The sequence below is a fragment of the Symphalangus syndactylus genome, chromosome 19, assembly GCF_028878055.3.
Source record: "Symphalangus syndactylus isolate Jambi chromosome 19, NHGRI_mSymSyn1-v2.1_pri, whole genome shotgun sequence".
Classification (NCBI taxonomy): Eukaryota; Metazoa; Chordata; class Mammalia; order Primates; family Hylobatidae; genus Symphalangus; species Symphalangus syndactylus.
In genome coordinates this window covers 65,030,222-65,052,034 of record NC_072434.2, presented here as the reverse complement: position 1 = coordinate 65,052,034, position 21,813 = coordinate 65,030,222, and the positions used below count along the sequence as shown (strand labels likewise).

Below are 21,813 nucleotides of genomic sequence, written 5' to 3'. Positions count from 1 at the left end.
GAAATTGTTACAACATAGCTGGACAAGGAAATGTGCTTTGCTGCCTCATAGATGCAAATTTTTTGAAGGTATACCATTGGTATCCTGCATTCCTCTGACCCCCATTTGAGTATTCTTCATGGCTTCTGCCTGGTTTCATTTAGCTATCTGGAGCATTATTTGAATGTAGCAGTAAAAATTGGATAGGGTGATTTGGAGACACTTTTCCTATCTATTTTGATTGATACCTCCAAGTTCCCAGTGGTAACTGGTTTGTGGTGAGATAGTAGCACCATTTCAGGTAAGGTGTCCAGCTTAAGTCCTTTGCCTGTGTTGCTGTCGTTCTCTGCTAGAGAGTCACAAGTGTCTCGGTTGGGCTGAGTGTATCATTCTTTTTTATTATTATGTTGAAGTATCAGAGATTAAAATATATAGGTAAGTGTCTAAAAACTTCAACATGCTTTCTCATCTCATTGTCAATTTGTAAAATTGATGTAACTATTCGTTAGTTGGACCCAAACTTCCTTTTTTCCCCAAAGTTGTATTTAATTTCTGTTTAATAAGCTGTGGAAAATAAGGTTTGTATAGGCAAAGCCATTGATCTGATCTTTATTCTGATTTTGTAAATTCTGACTTCACTATTTATAGACCCAGGTCTTGACGCTGACAGTTTACTTAGATGTTCTATTATTTGTCTGTTTACTTAGGTAAAATAGAAAGTTATACTGTTGTATGTTGAATTGTATTTTTGTTTATTTCTTCAGCTTATATATAATTTATGTTTTTAATTTTTCTTTAGCTTTATCTCTTATTTTAGGCTGATGATTTAACATAGGTTTCCCCATGATTAACTTATGGGAGTGATTTGCTGATAAAGATTTTTAAATGGCATTGAAATTTCCAGAAATTTCCAAAGTGTTATAAATATCTCTTTCTCTCTTTTATTTTAGGCTAAAATAAATGAAGCTGTAGAATGCTTACTATCCCTGAAAGCTCAGTATAAAGAAAAAACTGGGAAGGAGTACATACCTGGTCAGCCGCCATTATCTCAAAGTTCAGATTCAAGCCCAACCAGAAATTCTGAGCCTGCTGGTTTAGAAACACCAGAAGCCAAAGTACTTTTTGACAAAGTAGCTTCTCAGGGAGAAGTAGTTCGGAAACTTAAAACTGAAAAAGCCCCTAAGGTTAGTGTGTTAGTTTATGTGTTTTTGTTTTTTATGTTTCAGGGTATTTTCTTTGCCTCAAGTGTTTTCTGCCCCATCAAATCTGGCTAACTTCTACTCATACTTCAGTTCTCAATTCTCTTACCTTGCCTTTTAGAGAAACTTTGTTGATTGTTTCTTACCCAAACTAGATTTGACTGGATGTTTTCATATGACACTGCCCATCACTGACATAGTACTTAGACTGTATTTTAATTGTTAAATTGTTTGTTTCCCTCCAATCTGTAAGATCCAGAATAGTGACCTAGACCCTAGCACAGTGCTCACGCATTGAAGGCCCTTGATATTTACCTTGTTTTTCATTCTTTCTCCTAAAGCACTGTCAAACTGAAATAGTAAGTTTTATTTTGAGCTCTTAGTAGTTTGTGCTAATTCTGTAAGTGTGAATTCTGTTATCTTTTTAGGAGTAGGTTTTTTTGTACAGATTCACATGAGTGGAAGACAGTTGTTGTAGTTTTGAAATTTAACTTTATTAGAACTTGATAACCGTTATCTCCTCTTTATAATTGTGAAATGTTCAACTTATGTAGTTTAATGGCTCTGAACTTAGATTCCTATGGAATACATGTTAGATACCAGTGCTTTCTAGTAGAACTTTCTGCAGTGATGGAAATATGCTATAACAATATTGTCTAATACAGTAGTCACTAGCCACATGTGGCTATTGAGCATTTGAAATGTGATTATGGTGACTGAGGAAGTGAATTTTTAATTTTATTTATTTTAAATTAAATTCAGCCACATGACTACTATTTGGATAATGCAGTTGTAGACTGTGCTATTTTCCAGTCACAGTTTTGCACAATTCTATCCCTGTTTATTAATCTTTATAATTTCAATAGTTGGTGTAACACCTACCCCAGACCCCTCTGTCCCCAAACCCCTGTCTTTAATTGTGTTTGCAAATCTACTTTTAAGCTTTGGACAGATCCTTTTGTAGTCCCTAAGTGTGATGGTTGGGTTTTCACACTCATATGTGAGATATGCCTCCTTCAAACCTTATCACCACCTGGGCACATTCCCCATCTGATGTTGGGGCAAGAAAGAAAGCTTTGAGCATTGTATTTGTTTATGTGTGCTTAGACAATGACTTGAATTAAATACTGTCTTCTCTTTTTCCTCTTTTGTTAAACTAAAGGATCAAGTAGATATAGCTGTACAAGAACTCCTTCAGCTAAAGGCACAGTACAAGTCTTTGATAGGAGTAGAGTATAAGCCTGTGTCGGCCACTGGAGCTGAGGACAAAGATAAGAAGAAGAAAGAAAAAGAAAATAAATCTGAAAAGCAGAATAAGCCTCAGAAACAAAATGATGCCCAAAGGAAAGATCCTTCTAAAAACCAAGGAGGTGGGCTGTCATCAAGTGGAGCAGGAGAAGGGCAGGGGCCTAAGAAACAGACCAGGTAATGAATTGCAGAAATTCATTTGAAGCAAAGCAGAGCTGTGAATGAATTCAACTCTTAATGTTTTTTAAAACAAATTTTGACTAGTTTAACCATCACATTAAGTTAGAGAACGCTAAAGCTATAATGTCAGCAGATAGCATTTATTGATTTTCCATTTAGTTTTAAAAATAGGTAACACATTTGTTTGGCTCAAGAATCTCAGAATATAAGAAGTTCCTGTGCATGTTTCCCATCTTTCCGGTTTTCCCCACCACCGTAATCAGTCGGTAGCCACTGTTAACAGTTTCTTCTGTATCTGTTGAGCGATTTTCATTTATTATTCAAGTAAATACAGATACACACACACACACACACACACACACCCCTACATACATATTTTCTCTCCTCCTTTTTAAACATGATTGGTAGCCTAATTATACACATTGTTTTGCACCTTAAGCAGATTTTTTTCAAATGAAGATCTTTTGTGGGGACTAAGTGAGAGCTTCATTCTCAATTTAAAAATTGATAGTTTAAATATAAGACAAAACTGACTAAAGACAAAACAGTGGGATAGAGGGCTCTTTAAGGATCTTCCAATCTGTATGAATAATGTAGGGTCATACACCACATAATGATGTGTCAATCAACAGTGGACTACCTATATGACATTGGTCCATAAGATTATAATGGAGCATGTATGGAAACCTGATATATGGCACTTGATATTGGCATTGCAGATCAAGTGGGGAAATTATTGGTATTCAGTAATGTTGCTGGGATATTTGGTTTTCCATATAAAAATATACGTATATCATCTAGGTTTGTGTAAGTACAAGCTATGATGTTTGCACAATGATGAAATCACCTAACGTATTTCTCAAAATGTATTCATGTCATTAAGTGACGCATGATTGTAATTTTTTGTCTGTTTCCACAATTAGAGTGAACTTTCTGATGGGTTTCCCTCAATGGCTTAATAAGAAGAAAAAGCTGTTACTGAGATACTTTGGTTTTACATTTGTTTAGCCGAGTATCAAACTTTGCTGCCTCTTAGCTCTCATGTCATACACACAGTGTCTCCTTAAACAAGAGAATGAAACAGTTATTTTTCTTTTTGACTATTAAACTGAATAACCACAGTTATAGCAGGGTAGAAGAGAATGTAGAACTTCTCACCTTTTACTTTCTTAGTGCTTGTGAAAGTGCTAGGTTTCATAGAGTTACTTTGTTGAGGTATGTCATAGTGAAACAATGGAGAATGCAAATGCAAACACATTAAAATTTTTAGCCAGTAAAACCTTGTTTCTAAACTCCAAAAAGAGACCATACTCTATCCTGAATAATTGTTGATATTTCAAGAAAATGATTATTGTCTGAAATAGTTTTTTATTGCAGACCTAGTTTATTTTACAAGCATCTATCTCTGCAACTTTTATTCTAGTTAAAAGAAAAACTTGAGGCCGGGCGCAGTGGTTCACACCTGTAATGCCAGCACTTTGGGAGGCTGAGGTGGGCGGATCACTTGAGGTCAGGGGTTCGAGACCAGCTTGGCCAACATGTCAAAGCTCCGTCTCTACTAAAAATACAAAAAAATTAACTAGGCATGGTGGCACACACCTGTAATCCCAGCTGCTCGGGTTGGGGAGGGGGAGCTGAGGCACAAGAATCGCTTAAACCTGGGAGGTGGAGGTTGCAGTGAGCCAAGATCGCACCAGTGCACTCCAGCCTGGGCGATGGGGTGAGACTATTTCAAAAAAAGAAAAAGAAAAACTTACACAAATTTGGCTAATATGCACACATAAGTACACACATGTGTGTGTATTTATAGCCATTGTTTTTATTACTTTTTAGGTGTTACTTTCACTGAAACAGTGATCTTACTATAATTTTAACTGGCATACAATTCTTTTTTAGTGGGAGAATAGGTATGAACAGGCTGTGTCTCTATTACAAATACATTGCCTTCTAAAGAACCTTGTAAAAGAGATGTCTGCATAGAATCATAGCTTTTGTTACATTTGGCTTTCCTAGATTTTGTGGACAATATCTCTCAACTTTTTAAGAGATGTCTCTACTGTTGTGGTTTTTTTGTTTTTGTTTTTTCTTTTGAGACAGAGTTTCACTGTTGTTGCCCAGGCTGGAGTGCAATGGCGCAATCTCGGCTCACTGCAGCCTCTACCTCCCAGGTTCAAGCGATTCATTCTCCTCCTCAGCCTCCCGAGTGGCTGGGATTACAAGCATGCACCACCACGCCTGGCTGATTTTGTATTTTTAGTAGAGACAGGGTTTCTCCATGTTGGTCAGACTGGTCTCAAACTCCTGACCTCAGGTGATCTGCCCGCCTCGGCCTCCCAGAGTGGTGGGATTACCGGCATGAGCCACTGTGCCCGGCATTTCTACTGTTTTTTTAGGTTAAAACATTATCTTAGGGGCTAGGCATGGTGGCTCATGCCTGTAATCCCAGCACTCTGGGAGGCCGGAACAGGAGGATTGCATGAGGCCAGGAGTTCAAGACTGGCCTGGGCAACATAGTGAGACCCTGACTCTACCAAAAAATAAAAATAAAAAAATAAGCCAGATACATGCGCCTGTAGTTGTAGCTATTTGGGAGGCTGAGGCGAGAGAATCTCTTGAGCTGAGGAGTACGAGGTTGCAGTGAGACAGGATCACACCATTGCGCTCCAGCCTGGGTGACAGAGTGAAACCCTGTCTCAAAAACAAAACAAGAAAACAACAACGTTATCTTGGGAATGAATATAGAAGAATTACAAATACAGAAATAACTCATACTGAAGAAAAACTAATCTATTTTGAACTTTAGAAGTTTATTTTCATTCGACCTGAAAGCAGTTGCTGAATGAAGAGATTTATCTTTTACTTTTCATACCTGCAGGTTGGGTCTTGAGGCAAAAAAAGAAGAAAATCTTGCTGATTGGTATTCTCAGGTGAGTATGCATTCAGTTGATTTTTACATTTTAAGTCTCTGAATGGCTGCTTTATGTTTAGATTCTAAAATACAGGCACAAAGGCAATAGTAATAATATTGTATAATGCCTTTAATAATACACAGTGTAGTCATTTAACATGACACTATTTTTCAACATGTTAACATAAAGTCTTGAATTGAAAAGTAGTACCATGAGATAGTGATTGATTTTTTTTTTTTTTTTATGGTGAGGTAAAGGGATTAATTCAAAGCCACAAAGATGTAGTCAATAGCAGAGGCAGGATTGGAATTCAAGTTTTTTTTTTTTTTTGAGACGAGAGTGTCACTCTGTTGCCTAGGCTGGTGTGCAGTGATGCGATCTTGGCTCACTGCAACCTCCGCCTCCTGGGTTCAAGCAATTCTTCTGCCTCAGCCTCCCGAGTAGCTGGGACTACAGGCACACGCCATCATGCGTGGCTAATTTTTGTAGTTTTAGTAGAGACTGGGTTTCACCATATTGGTCAGGCTGGTCTCGAACTCCTGACCTCAGGCAATCCACCCACCTTGGCTTCCCAAAGTCCTGGGATTACAGGCCTAAGCCACCATGCCCGGTGGAATTCAAGTTTTATGGAGAGTTTGGAACCCTGTTATATGTTGTTTTTCAGTATAGTCAGGTCTGTTTTGCTTCCATTATGACCTCCCACATTAAGGGAATGTATCAACAGTAGAAGCCCCCAGATTTGAATTTCAGTTATCATACTCTTGCCACTTACACTAGAATTTTGGTTCAATGTAAGCTTTAAAGACTATTTTTCTTTTAAAAAGGTCATCACAAAGTCAGAAATGATTGAATACCATGACGTAAGTGGCTGTTATATTCTTCGTCCCTGGGCCTATGCCATTTGGGAAGCCATCAAGGACTTTTTTGATGCTGAGATCAAGAAACTTGGTGTTGAAAACTGCTACTTCCCCATGTTTGTGTCTCAAAATGCATTAGAGAAAGAGAAGACTCATATTGCTGACTTTGCCCCGGAGGTAAGTGAGCTTGCTTTTTTATTTTTTGCAGTGTTCTCTGACAAACTCAAAAATATATTTTCAACTTTTGAGTTTAACAGCCAATTTTGAAAAATATAAAGCCATTTTTGTTAAAAAGTTCTGTTTCTACCTTTATAGCAAGTAATGATTTTGTTACATTAATTAACTGACTTTTAATATTTAGAAGGTCAGTAAGTGCGTACCTTTCCTCACAGTGAACAGCAGCGACTATTTTAACTTGCCTAAATTGATATAGCAAATATTAAAACAGAGATTTGCCTGCATTTGTACTGTTGCTGCAAAATGCTGTTGAAAAAAAATATATGAAAAATGATTTTTTCTTACTAGGTTGCTTGGGTTACAAGATCTGGCAAAACCGAGTTGGCAGAACCAATCGCCATTCGTCCTACTAGTGAAACAGGTGAGAATAGGCCTTGGAGTGCAGGAGAATGCTCGCTGAACGATAGAGACAGCTTCTAGAGTTGAGTCTCAGCTTTTGCTTTGTGATAGGTATAATCTCTGTTGACAATATAAAATTTCATGAGTGTTGATAAAGATTGAATGCAGACTTAAGTTGTCTAGAGTTTTATTCTCTAATATTTATTGCAGAGCTCTTTATCATTAAATTATAGGATTTTTAATTTAATACTCATTTTTATGCTGTAAATTTTTAGGACTTTTCAAGGAATTTTATTCTTAGAATAATTTTTGTTGTTGGAATTGATTATAATATTGCAAATACAAATTTTTATGCCATAATTATTTTTAAATTTTAGTAATACATTTAGATTTGCATTCATGTAGGGTGTTCATAGGTTGCTAAGTACTTTGACATCATCTTGTGTTATTCTTACAACAGTGTTGTGAGGAAGGCAGGGGCAGTTATTGTCATTTCCATTTTGCAGGTAAAGAAAAGTCTCTGAAAGATTAAATGATTTTTCTAAAATTACGTACGGTAAATGGAAATGCTGGTGGAAAATTTGAGGTTTTGGGCTTTACAGTGTCTTTCAAAGTGATCATTCATCTGTAGAGTTCAGGATTGTCTGTTCTTATTGATATTTCTAGTGATACTTTTGTATAATACATTATTAATATTTTGATACCAGTTTTTTTCTCTCAGACTGTTTGGCAAAGTTTTGTTTGTTTTGGTTTACTAATTATAGATCATGAGCAGGCTATTCTAAGACAGGTATCTTCACTTTGTACTTCATTGCAAGAGCTTTCATACTTTGAATAGATGCATCAGATATAAATTAATTCTGCTTCTCATACATAACTGCTGGATTCAGAAAATCGTTTAGCTTCTATAAACTCAGCTTTCCACGTCTTTAAAACTGAGATTATGATACCTACTTATGGGTTGAATGTGAGAATTGAACAGATCAATGAATGCAGAGAACTTAACATAGAACATGACCTTTATTTGTGTTTTTAAAAACAAGACGTGAAAACCATCAAAGTACATTAACTGTTATGTGAAAAATGTAAAATCTGTGAAGAATGCAAAATGTGATCAAGTTTAGATTTGTATCCTTGAGTAATACACTTTATGAAATAGATAATACTATTCACTTATTATAAATGTTGGAAATATATTTATACAAACATACGTTTTGTTTTTCAAATTTATTTATTACATTTTAATTCCTATTAATTATCTTGCTGGTTTAGCTCTTACAGCCTTAAAGGAGAAATAAAGCCTTAAATGACTGTCTCTATTTTCCCATGTCTTTCAGTAATGTATCCTGCATATGCAAAATGGGTGCAGTCACACAGAGACCTGCCCATCAAGCTCAATCAGTGGTGCAATGTGGTGGTAGGTATTCACCCCCTCTTGTATTCCATTATTATTCATGTTCTTTTTTTTTTTTTTTAAAGCATATTTTGTTTTTATTTTCAAAGTATTGGGAGTATGGAACTGATTTTGAAGTGTTTAAGATAAATTGTGATTTTTGATACTTATTATATAAAATGGTAATAAAAATTGGAAAGTGGCTGGGCATGGCGGCTCATGCTTATGATCCCAGCACTTTGGGAGGTCGAGTGAACAGATCACTTGAGCCCAGGATTTTGAGACCAGTCTGGGCAACATGGCAAAACCACATCTCTACTAAAAATGTAAAAATTAGCCAGCTGCGTTGGCGTGCACCTGTAGCCCAGCTACTTGGGAGGCTAAGGTAGGAGGATCATTTGAGCCTGGGAGGCAGAGGTTTCAGTGAGTCATGATTGCGCCACTGCACTCCAGCCTGGGGGACAGAGCAAGACCCTGTCTCCAGAAAAAAATTGAAAAGCTCTTTATAATGACTAAATTGTTTTCTTGCCTCTTCCAGCGTTGGGAATTCAAGCACCCTCAGCCTTTCCTACGTACTCGTGAATTTCTTTGGCAGGAAGGGCACAGTGCTTTTGCTACCATGGAAGAGGCAGCGGAAGAGGTATAAAAAGTTATTTTCCATATTAACTATGTTCCATTTTTTTGTTCAGGCTTTGCAATTTTGTTATTTAAAATGTATGTAACACCTGTTAAAAGCAAAATCAAATTAATTCAAATGTACATGGATTTAAGTAACTGCTTATTGGAATATTATTAATAAGGGAAATAGGCTCTTTTAAATTTTTAAGTGAAAATACTTCTGGACTTTAATGTGTAGAAAAAATTATTTTTCAGGAAATTTTCATTTTGATACTGTATATCTTTTGTAACATTTATTTTCTCTTATATTCTAAACATACATACACATTTTAAAAAGTTATTTGGCTTCTTTTTACATTGGTTCCTTGAATATCTTTCTTAATAAATTCACACTGGCTGCTTTAACCTTTTCATAAAAAGAGGTTTCTATTGTTCAAATTGCTTTTCCCACACAATGAGTCCTAAGTGGTGCAGTTTTGTAGATCTTAATGAATAAATGTACCCTAAATTTGAACCCATTTACATTTAAAATGTTACAGGTCTTGCAGATACTTGACTTATATGCTCAGGTATATGAAGAACTCCTGGCAATTCCCGTTGTAAAAGGAAGAAAGACAGAAAAGGAAAAATTTGCAGGTGGAGACTATACAACTACAATAGAAGCATTTATATCTGCTAGTGGAAGAGCTATCCAGGTATCAAACTGCCACATAGAATTCATAGGTCACTGTAAGCACAGTCCATGGACAGATCCAATAATTTCTTCTGTCATCACAGAAGTAGACTGTTTTAAAAAATAAGTGTTTCATGTACTTTCGTATAATGATTTCAAACAAATCTATCCCATTCCTCCGTCTCCATGGTTCGTTAAGTCATGGTATGTATTCTGAATTACTACTAAAATATGAATTCCTTTTTAACTGTTGTGGGTAAAATTACTGCTATAAAAGGGGTTGCCCAGAGCAAAATGCTTGTAAATAGTATTTTTTGACTAATCTTAATCTCTTATTATGGTAATTATGCTTATAATTAAAAACCTTATTTAATGTAAAAAAAAGGGAGAAAAAACAAGTCTAGTGCCATTTTAAAGCATGTGATCTTATAGTAATCATTTTCAAGGGCATAATAGGTTATTAAAAATAAAGCTTATCTTTCTCTCTCTATTTTAGGGAGGAACATCACATCATTTAGGGCAGAATTTTTCCAAAATGTTTGAAATCGTTTTTGAAGATCCAAAGACACCAGGAGAGAAGCAATTTGCCTATCAAAACTCCTGGGGCCTGACAACTCGAACTATTGGTGTTATGACTATGGTTCATGGGGACAACATGGGTTTAGTATTACCACCCCGTGTAGCATGTGTTCAGGTAAGGAAAATATTCCTGTTCATCATTCATTTTATAAAATACAAGCCATATTTACTAAAGGAAATTTGAAAGGGTGATTTTCTGAATATCATTCAGGCAGATTTCTCTGATAATAAAAACAACGTGGAATGCAGTCTGGACCCTAGTGTTTTGTAACTATGTGTATCATTTACATTATTTATTGTTTCTTACTCTTTTAATTTTTAAGCTACTTATATAAACATTTTTAGAAGTCTTTTTTTAAAAACGGTTTATAATATGTTGAATGAGCTGGGCATGCAGGCTCATGCCTGTAATCCCAGCACTGTGGGACGCCAGGGCGGGCAGATTGCTTGAGCCCAGGAGTTTGAGACTAAGCCTGGGCAACATGGCAAAATCTAGTCTACAAAAAATTAGCCAGGTGTGGTGGCATGCACTGATAGTCCCAGCTACTTGGGAGGCTGGGGGGAAAAAAGATATATGTATATGTATATATGTAAAATAGATTAAGTGAAATATAGTAGGTCAGATGAAAATGCATTTAACACGGGTAAGTGATTTGCAGGTAATTAGTAGACATATATAGATTAGAAATCACACAGCTGATTTGTGTTGATAATGTAGCCACTGGTATGTTTCGACTTCTGAGAGCTCATTACTTCTATATCTGTTTCTTTGCATAAATTTGGGACATTGTGCTGGATTCTAGGTGGTGATTATTCCTTGTGGCATTACCAATGCACTTTCTGAAGAAGACAAAGAAGCGCTGATTGCAAAATGCAATGATTATCGAAGGCGGTTACTCAGTGTTAACATCCGCGTTAGAGCTGATTTACGAGATAATTATTCTCCAGGTTGGAAATTCAATCACTGGGAGCTCAAGGTAAATTCTTCAGTTTTATCTTTTACCCCCAACATCTGCAATTTGAGTTTAGATTTTCCTCTGCGTGTTTTTATAAAACTTGAGGTTTCTCATTACTTTCCTCTGTTTTGGTAGTTGCGAGTTTTTTTCTTCTTCACTTAAACTGTTGAGTACTGACACAGTGCATAGCTTTGCAATAGTGATACCTAAATTTAAAATAGTTTTTGTGGAAGCTTATTTTTATTATGTTAGAATAAAAACAATCTCGAGCCCTTGTTTATGATTACCCTCACGTAGCTGGTATGCTAAAATGTTTATGCCAGGAATTCATAAAATAAATAAGTTATTTACATAGTAAGACCACCAGAATAACAGTACATGGACATCACTTAGCTGTCTTTGTTATAGCTAATAGTGAAACATCCGAGATTAATTTTATTCTTGAGTTTTTCACACCACATTGTTTCATACCAGTTTGTTGATTTTTATTTTGTTTATTAAAGCCAGTCTAAATTCTGCTTTATTGTTTGTAATATAACTTTCATTTATTGCACATTGTCATTATTATCTGTGCCCTTAATTTTGTTTTATAAACTTATAACATTTTTTCTTATGCTGAAAGAGGGAATCTTACTGGATCTAGAAATTAGGAATTGAGAATATAAAAACTGATATCATAGGCGATGGAATGAGAGAATGTATTGAGATTGCAGCCACATGCTTTCAAACTATGGAAGCTCAGCAATATTGGGATTATTAAGTATTTATACATCTAGGGTTACCAAAGTTGCTAATATTTATCATCTTATTTGTTTCGAATGGCCCCTGAGGTAAATTTCCTGTGCTGAGGAATGGTAATTATATTGACAATTGTTTCCCTTTTATGTAATATACCAGCTTCTTTATATGCTCTCCCAAACATGAATTTTTTTTCCATGTCATTTCCTTTTTGATTGCACTCCTTTTTGCTTACTTATAAATAGCTATTGTGTGATGCCAGTAGCAGTTTCTCTAAACTAATTTCTACTTAACCTGGGCTATAAAATGTTAAAGGAGAAATTTATTGCTGGCTACTAGCGGGATTAAAAAGAAAAAACCATCCACATTCATTCCTGAATTCTTTGTACCCTTTCCTCTTTTATTCATTTCTCATCCTTAGACTGTCTTGGCTTTGTCTTTGTCACTCTTCTTTTAGTACCCTAGTGAGCCTATACTATGTTGGGGAGGTATTCTTAGTATGAGTTGGGTCTTCTACAGCTTCGTTGTATTCCTCAGGAAAGAAAATAAAGCACCTAAGTTCTAAACTTGATGCCTCAAGTTAAAGAACATTGAGAAAGAGAGTTCACTATCTAGTGGAAGGTATTAGTTATACTTTTTAATGCCATTTTAATTCCTAAATTTAGTCAAAGAATTTCTAAGAAAAAATATTTTAGGAGATCTGGATTTATATTTATTTGACAGCGATTGACCAAAGTGTGTGAGCTATGTATACGCGCATTTTGAAACATTCAGATTAATAAATGAGCTGTAATATAGTTTGATTGTGAGGCCAGAACCCAGCAACTCCTGTAATTCTTCTTTGGTACCCCTTCCTATATTATGAAAATATAAAGGGGAAAATAATCTGAGTGAATTAACTACTTTTTACTATGTGGAAAGAGTAAGATAATTTTGTGTTGCTGTCGAAACAAAACACAAATCTTTTAAAGTTAAATTTGTAACTAGTTTTAGAAAAAAACTATCAACAAAATATTTGCCTCCTCCTTGATTTGGCTTCAGATTACCTTTCCAACTTTCACTTTTCATTATCCCCTTTCATAGGCCCTTTTCTCTCTTCACAGACAGCCTGTTTTTCCACCTCTGTGTCTTTACTTGTGCGATTTCTTCTACCTGGGTTGTAAAATCTTTTTTATCATGCAACAGTCACAAACTTACAATAAAGCAAGTCCAATACAAATAAATTTTCCTGCTTGAATTATTTGAAAATAAGATGCTAACCTGATGCTCCATCACCCTACAAACATACTCTCCTACATAATCACAGCACAGCCAACATAGTACAACCAACATATTCTACATAACACAACACAAGTCAGTATAGTAATGTTCATACATTACTATAGTCTAATTCTAGACTCCCATTCAGCTTTCAGGAGCTGTCTGACTAGTGTTTCTTTATAGCAGAAGGACCTAGTTCAGAATTATGTGTTGCATGCAGTTATTATGTATCTTTAGTCTCTTTCAGTCTGCAGTCATTTCTCAGGTTTTCTTTGATTATGGTGATCTTGACACAGCACATTTTTTATTAGCCTTTCTATTAGCTAATTCATATTTTATGGATCCATGATTTCCAGTATTAAGCACTGGGTTATAGAATCTGGTACTAAGGTTATTTGTTTTGATGCTCAAAGTGTCTCCGGCTTGACCATTAGGATCCCTTAAAGCTGGCTTTTGTGTCCTTTTGGCATTCTCCATCGTTCTTTAAACACTTCCTTGCTGCTTGGCACAAGATGTTGTAGGCTTATCTTGTACTTTTTCTACCCTGGCCCAGGAATTAGCCATATCTCTAAGAAGCTCTGGTTCTTTTGAGTGGAAAATGGTATTTAGTGCTGGTTATGCTCATTGCTTTTGAGCTATCACTTCTCCCAGTCCTTCTTAGTAGATGGAGCTACTGAATATGTATATACATGTAGATATCCATATACACATACAGATAGGTGTACACTTTTACCATCATATTTCCGTATCTATTTATGTATGTTGAAAACCAAGAGTTTGTATCTATACTTTAAATTCCAATAAAAAGCCACAGGGTGGACCTGGCATGGTGGCTCATGCCTATAATCCCAGCACCTTGGGAGGCTGAGGCAGGTGGATCATCTGAGATCAGGATTTCGCCACCAGCCTGTCCAACATGGTGAAACCCTGTCTCTGCTAAAAATAGAAAAATTAGCTGGGCTTGGTGGTGGATGCCTGTAGTCCCAGCTACTCAGGAGGCTGAGGCAGGAGAATCGCTTGAACCTGGGAGGCAGAGGTTGCAGTGAGCCCAGATTGCACCATTGCACTCCTGCCTGGGCGAAAAGAGCGAAACTCCGTCTCAAGAAAAACAACAACAACAAAAACCACCACAGGATGCATTCTAGTTTTTCTCCATTTTGTGCTTGTCATTCCCTTTTCTGACAATGAAAAACCTAGCTCGAATAATCCTTAGTACATGAATTTATTAGATTAGTCACCCTGTATGCCACCAATCTCTCGTTGCCATTGCCACCCCCTCCTCTGTGTGAATGAGCTCCTTATCCCTCGTGGGCTCTGTCACTCTACAAAGCTGTTCTCATGTGCAGATGCCCTCTCGCCTGACTCAGGCTCAGACACCCTGCTGTGGGCTACCAATGGCTCTCTCCTTTTTCAGTGTAGGATCCAGTCCTATTGCATTTTGCTGTCATGTCCTTTTAGTTTTCTTTAATCAGAAGTAGTTCCTCAGACTTTCATTGTCATTTATGACATAGGCATTTTTGTAACTATAGGTCAGTTTTTTATAGAATGTTCTTTAATTCGGATGAATAATTTACTTGTTAATTTTTACCTTTTCCAGTAACATTTCTTCCCTCTTCCAGCTGAGGAATATTCTCTCACTGCTGACTTTCTGTATTAATTTTTATTGTTTATACGTGTGCCTTATTTACCCTACAAAGCATGAAGCTTCTTGAGGACAAGATGTATTTCTTATTCATCTTGTAAATGTCATTGCACTTAGCACTGTATCTTACAAATGCATGTAATACATCCAGTATAATACATTGGATAAATAATTAAAGCAATAAAATAATGTAATATTTAGCATACAACAGTTTGTTCCATTGTGGTTTTTTTAAATATCATTTTGTAAAATAAGTCTTCCCTAGGGGTAAATAAGGACTTCTAGAGTAATATTTAAAATTTTTCCTGTGGCATTTTTGGGGTGTACCACCCGGCATCTAAATTGTACATGGAAGCACATAACTTAGGAGAATCCCAAGTTAATTTTAGAGGATTATTCATTCAAAAAAATTATTTAAAATCTACTATTTCTCAGATAAGGTTCTGGGCCCTAAAAATGTGGTGTTTCCCTAAGCCTTAAGGATGTTAATCCCCTTACAGGATACACATTCACAAGATTGAACATTCCCAAGTCTTAAACTTGCGTATAGTCTGTCCTTAAGTTGCTTTGGAAAAACCAAAGAGTATAGGGGAGTGGTTCTTAAACTGTGGTCCTAGGACAAGCAATGTCAGCATCACTTGGAAACTTGTTAGAAATACAAACTCTTGGCCAAGTACGACGGCTCACGTCTATAATCCCAGCAATTTGGGAGGCTGAGGCGGGCAGATCAGTTGAGGCCAGGTGTTCAACACCAGCGTGGTCAACGTGGTGAAACCCCGTGTCTACTAAAAATACAAAAATTAGCCAGGTGTGGTGGCAGGTGCCTGTAATCCCAGCTACTCGGGAGGCTAAGGCATGAGAATCAATTGATCTTGGGAGGCAGAGGTTGTAGTGAGCCAAGATCATGCCACTGCACTCCAGTCTGGTCAACAGAGTGAGACTCTGTCTTCAAACAAACAAAAAAACAAATTCTCATGTCCCATCCCCAACCTACTCTAATAAAAGACTCTGGAGGCGGGACCCTGAAATCTGTCCTTTATCAATCCTTCCAGGTGATCATAATGCATGCTAAAGATAGAGTATCCAGAATGAGGACTTTTCAACTAGAGAATACCACTGTATCAGCAATGAGTCAAAAATGTGTCATGTTACTGATCACCTCAGTGGCTTGTAGCCTCTGAGTCTTCGTTTAGCCCCTGAGTCTTCGTTTAGCCCCATTCCTATGCAAATACGTTTTCTGGATGCTATTTTGTGAGAAAAGTTGGGAATGCTGATCTAGAAACTACTTTGTTTCTCCAGGAAGAACTTCCTTAGCTCAGAGCCACTGGGGCAGTAGATTTTTTTTTTGGGGTTTATGCCTTCTTACTGGAATAGGTTTCTACAGTATCTCAGCAGTATTAACTGTGTTTTTTTTGGCTTTGCCTTTGTTTTTTGGGTTTCTTATAATTTATTGTAGATAAAGCCATGAATTACATCTGTATATTCAACTGGAGACATTCATATATCATTTTAACTGCCTTTTTTATCTTATAGGGAGTTCCCATTAGACTTGAAGTTGGGCCACGTGATATGAAGAGCTGTCAGTTTGTAGCTGTCAGACGAGATACTGGAGAAAAGCTGACAGTTGCTGAAAATGAGGCAGAGACTAAACTTCAAGCTATTTTGGAAGACATCCAGGTCACCCTTTTCACAAGGTAGTTTCTTAAAATTGCTTATGTCTCTCCAGATCTTCCACCACCTTTGAGATCTTTACCAAGGAATTTTTGGGGTTGCCCCAATTGGAAGCAATTGTTCCCTCCCTCTGAACCCCCGTGCTACTTAATTCACCACTCTCTGGGTTTTTTACTTGTATTATGGTTATTTTTCTAAGTGCCATCTGCTTCCTACTAGGTTTGCAACAATGAAGTTTCTGTCCCCTGGACTAATTGAGGTTAATTTATATCTAGGCTTTTATGAGATATAAATATGAGGGCTTCAGGCATTGACTGTCATCTGCTGGGTACACATTGGCAGCACCTGGGAAGCTTTAGTAACTACCAGTGCCTTCCTAGAGATACTAATTTAATTGGACTGGAGAGGGCCTGGAAACTATACTGTTAAAAGCTCCCCCAGGGGATTATAATATAGCCAAGGCTGAGAACCTCCTGACTGGGGTTGGGAATGAGGGATAGAGGAAGGCCTTAGGGCTGCCCTCACCTATGGAGAGAGTCTTTTGGAATCACAGATCTCAAGGCAGTCAAGGCAGAGGCACCAGAAGATTAGTGGCTTAGCGTGGCATTCTGTTTTCTTTCTGAGGCAGAAAGCAGAGAGGAAGGCCCACTACCACTGACGATAGAGGTGCAGTTTGGGAGAGGGTAATGCCTGCATCTTATATAAGGGCACTTATATATTGATATAAGATATATATATATATATATATATATCTTTTACATATATTTCCTCTGAATCTGGAAATATTTAAGACCAGGGAGGTTTAAAAAATAACACAGACTCCCATAGGTAATGTGTTAATGCCAGGAAAAGAATGTTGGTCGTTAGAGATTTAACAGCAGTAACAAAAGTTATGATTACCTGTTGTGTGCTTAACAAATTTCCCATGCATTTAAGGCTCGCAATAGTGCAATGATAAGGTAACTCTGATATACTGATGGTCACTATAAGTGACAGACTTGAGATTCAAATTGAGTCCTTCTGACTTCCAGGTTATCTTTTCATTAAATTGTGCTTATGTGTTTCATAAAACTGTCATATTTGTGAGAACAATTATGTAGTGTTTTCTAATTTTGTTTGGTAGGGCTTCTGAAGACCTTAAGACTCATATGGTTGTGGCTAATACAATGGAAGACTTTCAGAAGATACTAGATTCTGGAAAGGTCAGAGAATTCTGAAAACTTTTCAGTATAAAAATATTTCAGTAAATTGTATTTTAAGGCTCATTGAATTTATGCATGGTATTGATACCTTTTTAAGCCAATCACATAAAAAGATAGTACATTACTCAACATTTATATATATGTATAAATATATAATCTAAATATATAGTCTTTGTTTTATATTTATATATGTCTTATATATAATATATAATCTAGTCTGTTTTATATTTATATATGTCATATATAGTGTGTGTGTGTATATATATATAGTCTTTGTTTTCTACTGGCTCTTCTAAAGCATTACAACATTATACTATTTTGGGGTAATACTTGTGAACTGATTATGTAAGTTTTTTTACCATGTTTGATATGCTACTTTCCAAAGAACATTAATTCTGTATGTCTCCTTATTTCTTCATTATTGAAAATCTCTGTTATTTCAGCTTCTTGTAAGTTCCTAAAGTAACCATTGTTCTAGCTTTAGAGCTGTCATATGCGGCTGCCTAAAACAAGGTGAAAAGTCAGTTTCTTTCCATTCTCTGACCGTTCACACTCAGCTCTCAATTGATTGAACTTTCTGCATAGTGAGAAGAAAAGTGTTGCTTATTCTAAGCCTGTTTTTCATAATGTGGGGCTACCTGGCTCCTTAGAACTCCTTAGGCTTTCCTAATTAGGTAGTTAATGGCTCTTTAAGATTTAATTGGTTTTATATATTGGGCATATGCAGTTGTTGTGAGCTGAAACTTTAAAGTTTCATAAAGAAGAATTTCAGATTTGCAGAATTATTTAATTGTTGGCATGAATCACTTATGGACTTTAGTATTCTGGTATACATGTTTGAATATATAGCCAATCCTGTGTCCTCAGGTTACAAGTGAGAAAACCAGGGGCCAGTGTCTAAATGAATACCCCAAACTATACAGAATTTAGATCACTCTTCTGACTAGGTTTAATGCATTTTCCTCTGTATCTTTATGTTTTAAATTCATGCTGAGAATGAGCATGAATTTATGTAAAGCTTTAATTTTTATGGTCATAGCGTATTAATATGTCTCATTTCTTGAGCTGGGAAAATTAATCTCTCTGGCTTTCATTTTACTATTCTATAAAATGAGTACAAAATAGATAATATCAAAATCCTCTTTAGATCTATAATTCTTCAGTATTTAGCCTTCTATCCTTATTGGGTTATTGCTTTTGTAATTTTTCACCTTTTTGGGTTCTGTAATTTTCCACTTGACTCAAACTTCCAACTTTTTTTTTTTTTTTTTTTGGTACGGGGTCTTGCTTTGTTGCCCAGGCTAGAGTACAGTGGCGTGATCTTGGCTCACTGCAACCTCTGCCCCCCGAGTTCAAGCGATTCTCCTGCCTCAGCCTTCCACGTGGCTGGGATTACAGGCGCCCACCACGACGCCCAGCTAATTTTTGTATTTTTAATAGAGACGGGGTTTTGCCATTTTGGCCAGGCTGGTCTTGAACTCTGACCTTAGGTGACCCACCTGCTGTGGCCTCCCAAAGTGCTGGGATTACAGGCGTGAGCCACTGTGCCTGGCCTCAAACTTCCTACTTTTAATAGAAGGCTAGACAGTGGGTAGCCATCTGTAGCACTGTGTTTTTTCTTTCACTCTAATTTATGATTTTCTTTGTTCTATTATGAATTTAAAATTTTCCTTTATTGTAGAAATACTGTAGTCATGTTTGCTAATACATTTTACTGAAGGAGCATAAGATACCTAGAAAACTAACGCTCCATCACCCTGCATTAATGTTCACCTAATGAATTACTTGTTTTTCTGTAATTTCCTAATCTCTATTCACTTCTGAGAGATGTCTTTTGAAACATGTTAAACCAAATCCCAAGTGCAAGGAAGGGCTTGCAGAAGGAACTCTTGAGTGTGGACTGTGTGGCTGGGAGTAATTGATGAGAAGCTGCTGAGGAAGCTGGAAGCATGTTGCTATTACTGCCAACGTCTCTTGGGTCTCCACTTCCATAGCTCTCTAGATTTTCAGCTGCTTTATACTGTATTTCTAATATGTGGATATTATTCACAACTTTGCTATTCCCCTCATTAACTCTCCAGGAACATTTTGCAGGGCTACTATATAATTGTTATTGAAGACAAACCTGATTTTGAAATAGACATGCTTTAAAAATTAGCATTCACAACTAGGAGAAATTTTAATACTTGTTGGCTGGGCCCGGTGCCTCACGCCTGTAATCCCATCACTTTGGGAGGACAAGGTGGGCAGACTGCTTGAGGCCAGTAGTTTGAGACCAGCCTGGCCAACATGGCGAAACCCCGTCTCTACTAAAATTACACAAATTAGCTGGGCATGGTGGCACACGCCTGTAATTCCAGCTACACTAGGAGGCTGGGGCATGAGAATTGCTTGAACCCAAGAGGCAGAGGTTGCAATGAGCCAAGATTGTGCCACTGTACTCCATCCTGGGTGACAGAGTAAGACTGTGTCTCAAAAAAAAATTTTTAATACTTGTCTAGTCTAACATCCACATTTTATTAAAAGAAAACCCAGAGCTAGAGATTTTCAAACACGTGGCAAATTTCAAAATTAAAATAAAATCCTAAGTATCTTGATTTGGCCTTTGTTTTATGTAGTCTAAGAAAGAAAAATTGAAAGGTTGTTTTTTTTTTTTTTCCTTACACAAAATGATTTTCGGACTTTAAAAATGATCCGCTTACCTATATAACATGTTAGGAACATTGTGGCATAAAGTGAAATTTGTGTGATTGTTAATTGTTACTGTTAACAACACATTAAGAATCAGTTTGCTATTTTTGATGTTCCTTTTATCCTCCTGATAACTATTTAGATAGGTAGAGCAGGTGTAGTCCAGGTTTGAAATGAGGGAGATATAACTGGAGTTCAACTTCTTTTCAGCCACTATGTTTTAGCCAGTTTATGGGGAGATTTGAGGGTACTGCAAATATGTGTTTGTTGTGTCATGTGCTGTGAGCATGGGTTTTGGATAGTGGAAAAACATTCTTTCCTATCTTTTATAATTGAGCAAATTTCCTAGCAGGTTTGCAAAGGTACCATGGCCTGAAAAAAGGCTGGGAGACCTATCCTTTTTGCTTGCAAGTTTAATATAGAACTCAAATGTTCCTTCTACAGAATAGAATTGAAGGAGTTATAAATACTGAATGCTTTTCCTTTTCATAATTAGATTGTTCAGATTCCATTCTGTGGGGAAATTGACTGTGAGGACTGGATCAAAAAGACCACTGCCAGGTAAACCTAATTAACTCATAAAACTTTTGCAGTATTGCAATGGAAAGGAATAGCAATGTGCAGCATAAATGAGTGGAATTCTTATTTGTTATTAATTTCAGGGATCAAGATCTTGAACCTGGTGCTCCATCCATGGGAGCTAAAAGCCTTTGCATCCCCTTCAAACCACTCTGTGAACTGCAGCCTGGAGCCAAATGTGTCTGTGGCAAGAACCCTGCCAAGTACTACACCTTATTTGGTCGCAGCTACTGAGGGATGAACGAAACCCCCCTCTTCAACTCCTCTCACTTTTTAAAGCATTGATATTAGTATCTTCTCAGATACAGACCGTTTTATGATTTTTTAAAGAGTAAAAGTTCTAAAATGAAGTCACACAAGACAATTATTCTTATGCCTAAGTTAACAGTGGATAAAAGACTTTTCTGTAAACAACCCCAGTAATAAATATCATGAACTAATATGGTTTTTGCATTCGTTTCCGAAAAACCTGCATTATGTACTATGAGGAAATTTCTACAAAGAGATGAAGACAGTTGAAAGCCAGATATCTGTTGTTGATCTAAGCACTCCCAACATGTCTCAGACCCTGAACCACCGGTTATACCCTATGTCGATAGGTCTTGAAGCACTTTCTTTCCATAGCTCCTAATACAGAATCTGAAATTGCCCTGAATCTTTCTGTTTAAAAAACAAAGCAAACCCACAAATGGAAAAAGCAACAATAATAAAGATTTCCCTTGAACTTCTGTCTTTAGTTACTATCAGGTCTTTGAAATAAGGGTTACAGTTTCTGTCTGAAAGAGTGATAAGCCCTCCTCCCTTCTTTTTACTTTCTACTTTTCCTCACCCTTCTGCCCCCACCACACCACTGTTTTCACTGA

At 36.7% G+C, this 21,813-nt stretch overlaps 1 protein-coding gene and 1 non-coding gene across 3 annotated transcripts in view; both read left to right on the top strand.

The window, feature by feature from the left end:
• Nucleotides 1-21,390, top strand: part of EPRS1 (glutamyl-prolyl-tRNA synthetase 1) — an 82,200-nt gene extending 60,810 nt beyond the window's left edge. For both annotated transcript variants that reach the window (XM_055233686.2, XM_055233685.2), the window contains 14 exons: nucleotides 930-1,163; nucleotides 2,341-2,603; nucleotides 5,482-5,533; nucleotides 6,340-6,549; nucleotides 6,898-6,970; nucleotides 8,286-8,365; nucleotides 8,880-8,981; nucleotides 9,499-9,654; nucleotides 10,129-10,326; nucleotides 11,015-11,188; nucleotides 16,341-16,501; nucleotides 17,602-17,680; nucleotides 20,868-20,932; nucleotides 21,034-21,390. In XM_055233686.2, coding sequence (XP_055089661.1) covers nucleotides 930-1,163; nucleotides 2,341-2,603; nucleotides 5,482-5,533; nucleotides 6,340-6,549; nucleotides 6,898-6,970; nucleotides 8,286-8,365; nucleotides 8,880-8,981; nucleotides 9,499-9,654; nucleotides 10,129-10,326; nucleotides 11,015-11,188; nucleotides 16,341-16,501; nucleotides 17,602-17,680; nucleotides 20,868-20,932; nucleotides 21,034-21,184 — 1,998 coding nt within the window. In that variant the 3' untranslated portion in view covers nucleotides 21,185-21,390. The remainder of the gene's footprint in view (nucleotides 1-929; nucleotides 1,164-2,340; nucleotides 2,604-5,481; nucleotides 5,534-6,339; nucleotides 6,550-6,897; nucleotides 6,971-8,285; nucleotides 8,366-8,879; nucleotides 8,982-9,498; nucleotides 9,655-10,128; nucleotides 10,327-11,014; nucleotides 11,189-16,340; nucleotides 16,502-17,601; nucleotides 17,681-20,867; nucleotides 20,933-21,033) is intronic.
• Nucleotides 2,131-2,234, top strand: LOC129459090 (small nucleolar RNA U13). Its single transcript, XR_008649897.1, has one exon. It is a non-coding gene; the product is annotated as a small nucleolar RNA U13 (small nucleolar RNA).
• Nucleotides 21,391-21,813: the final 423 nt, after the last annotated feature.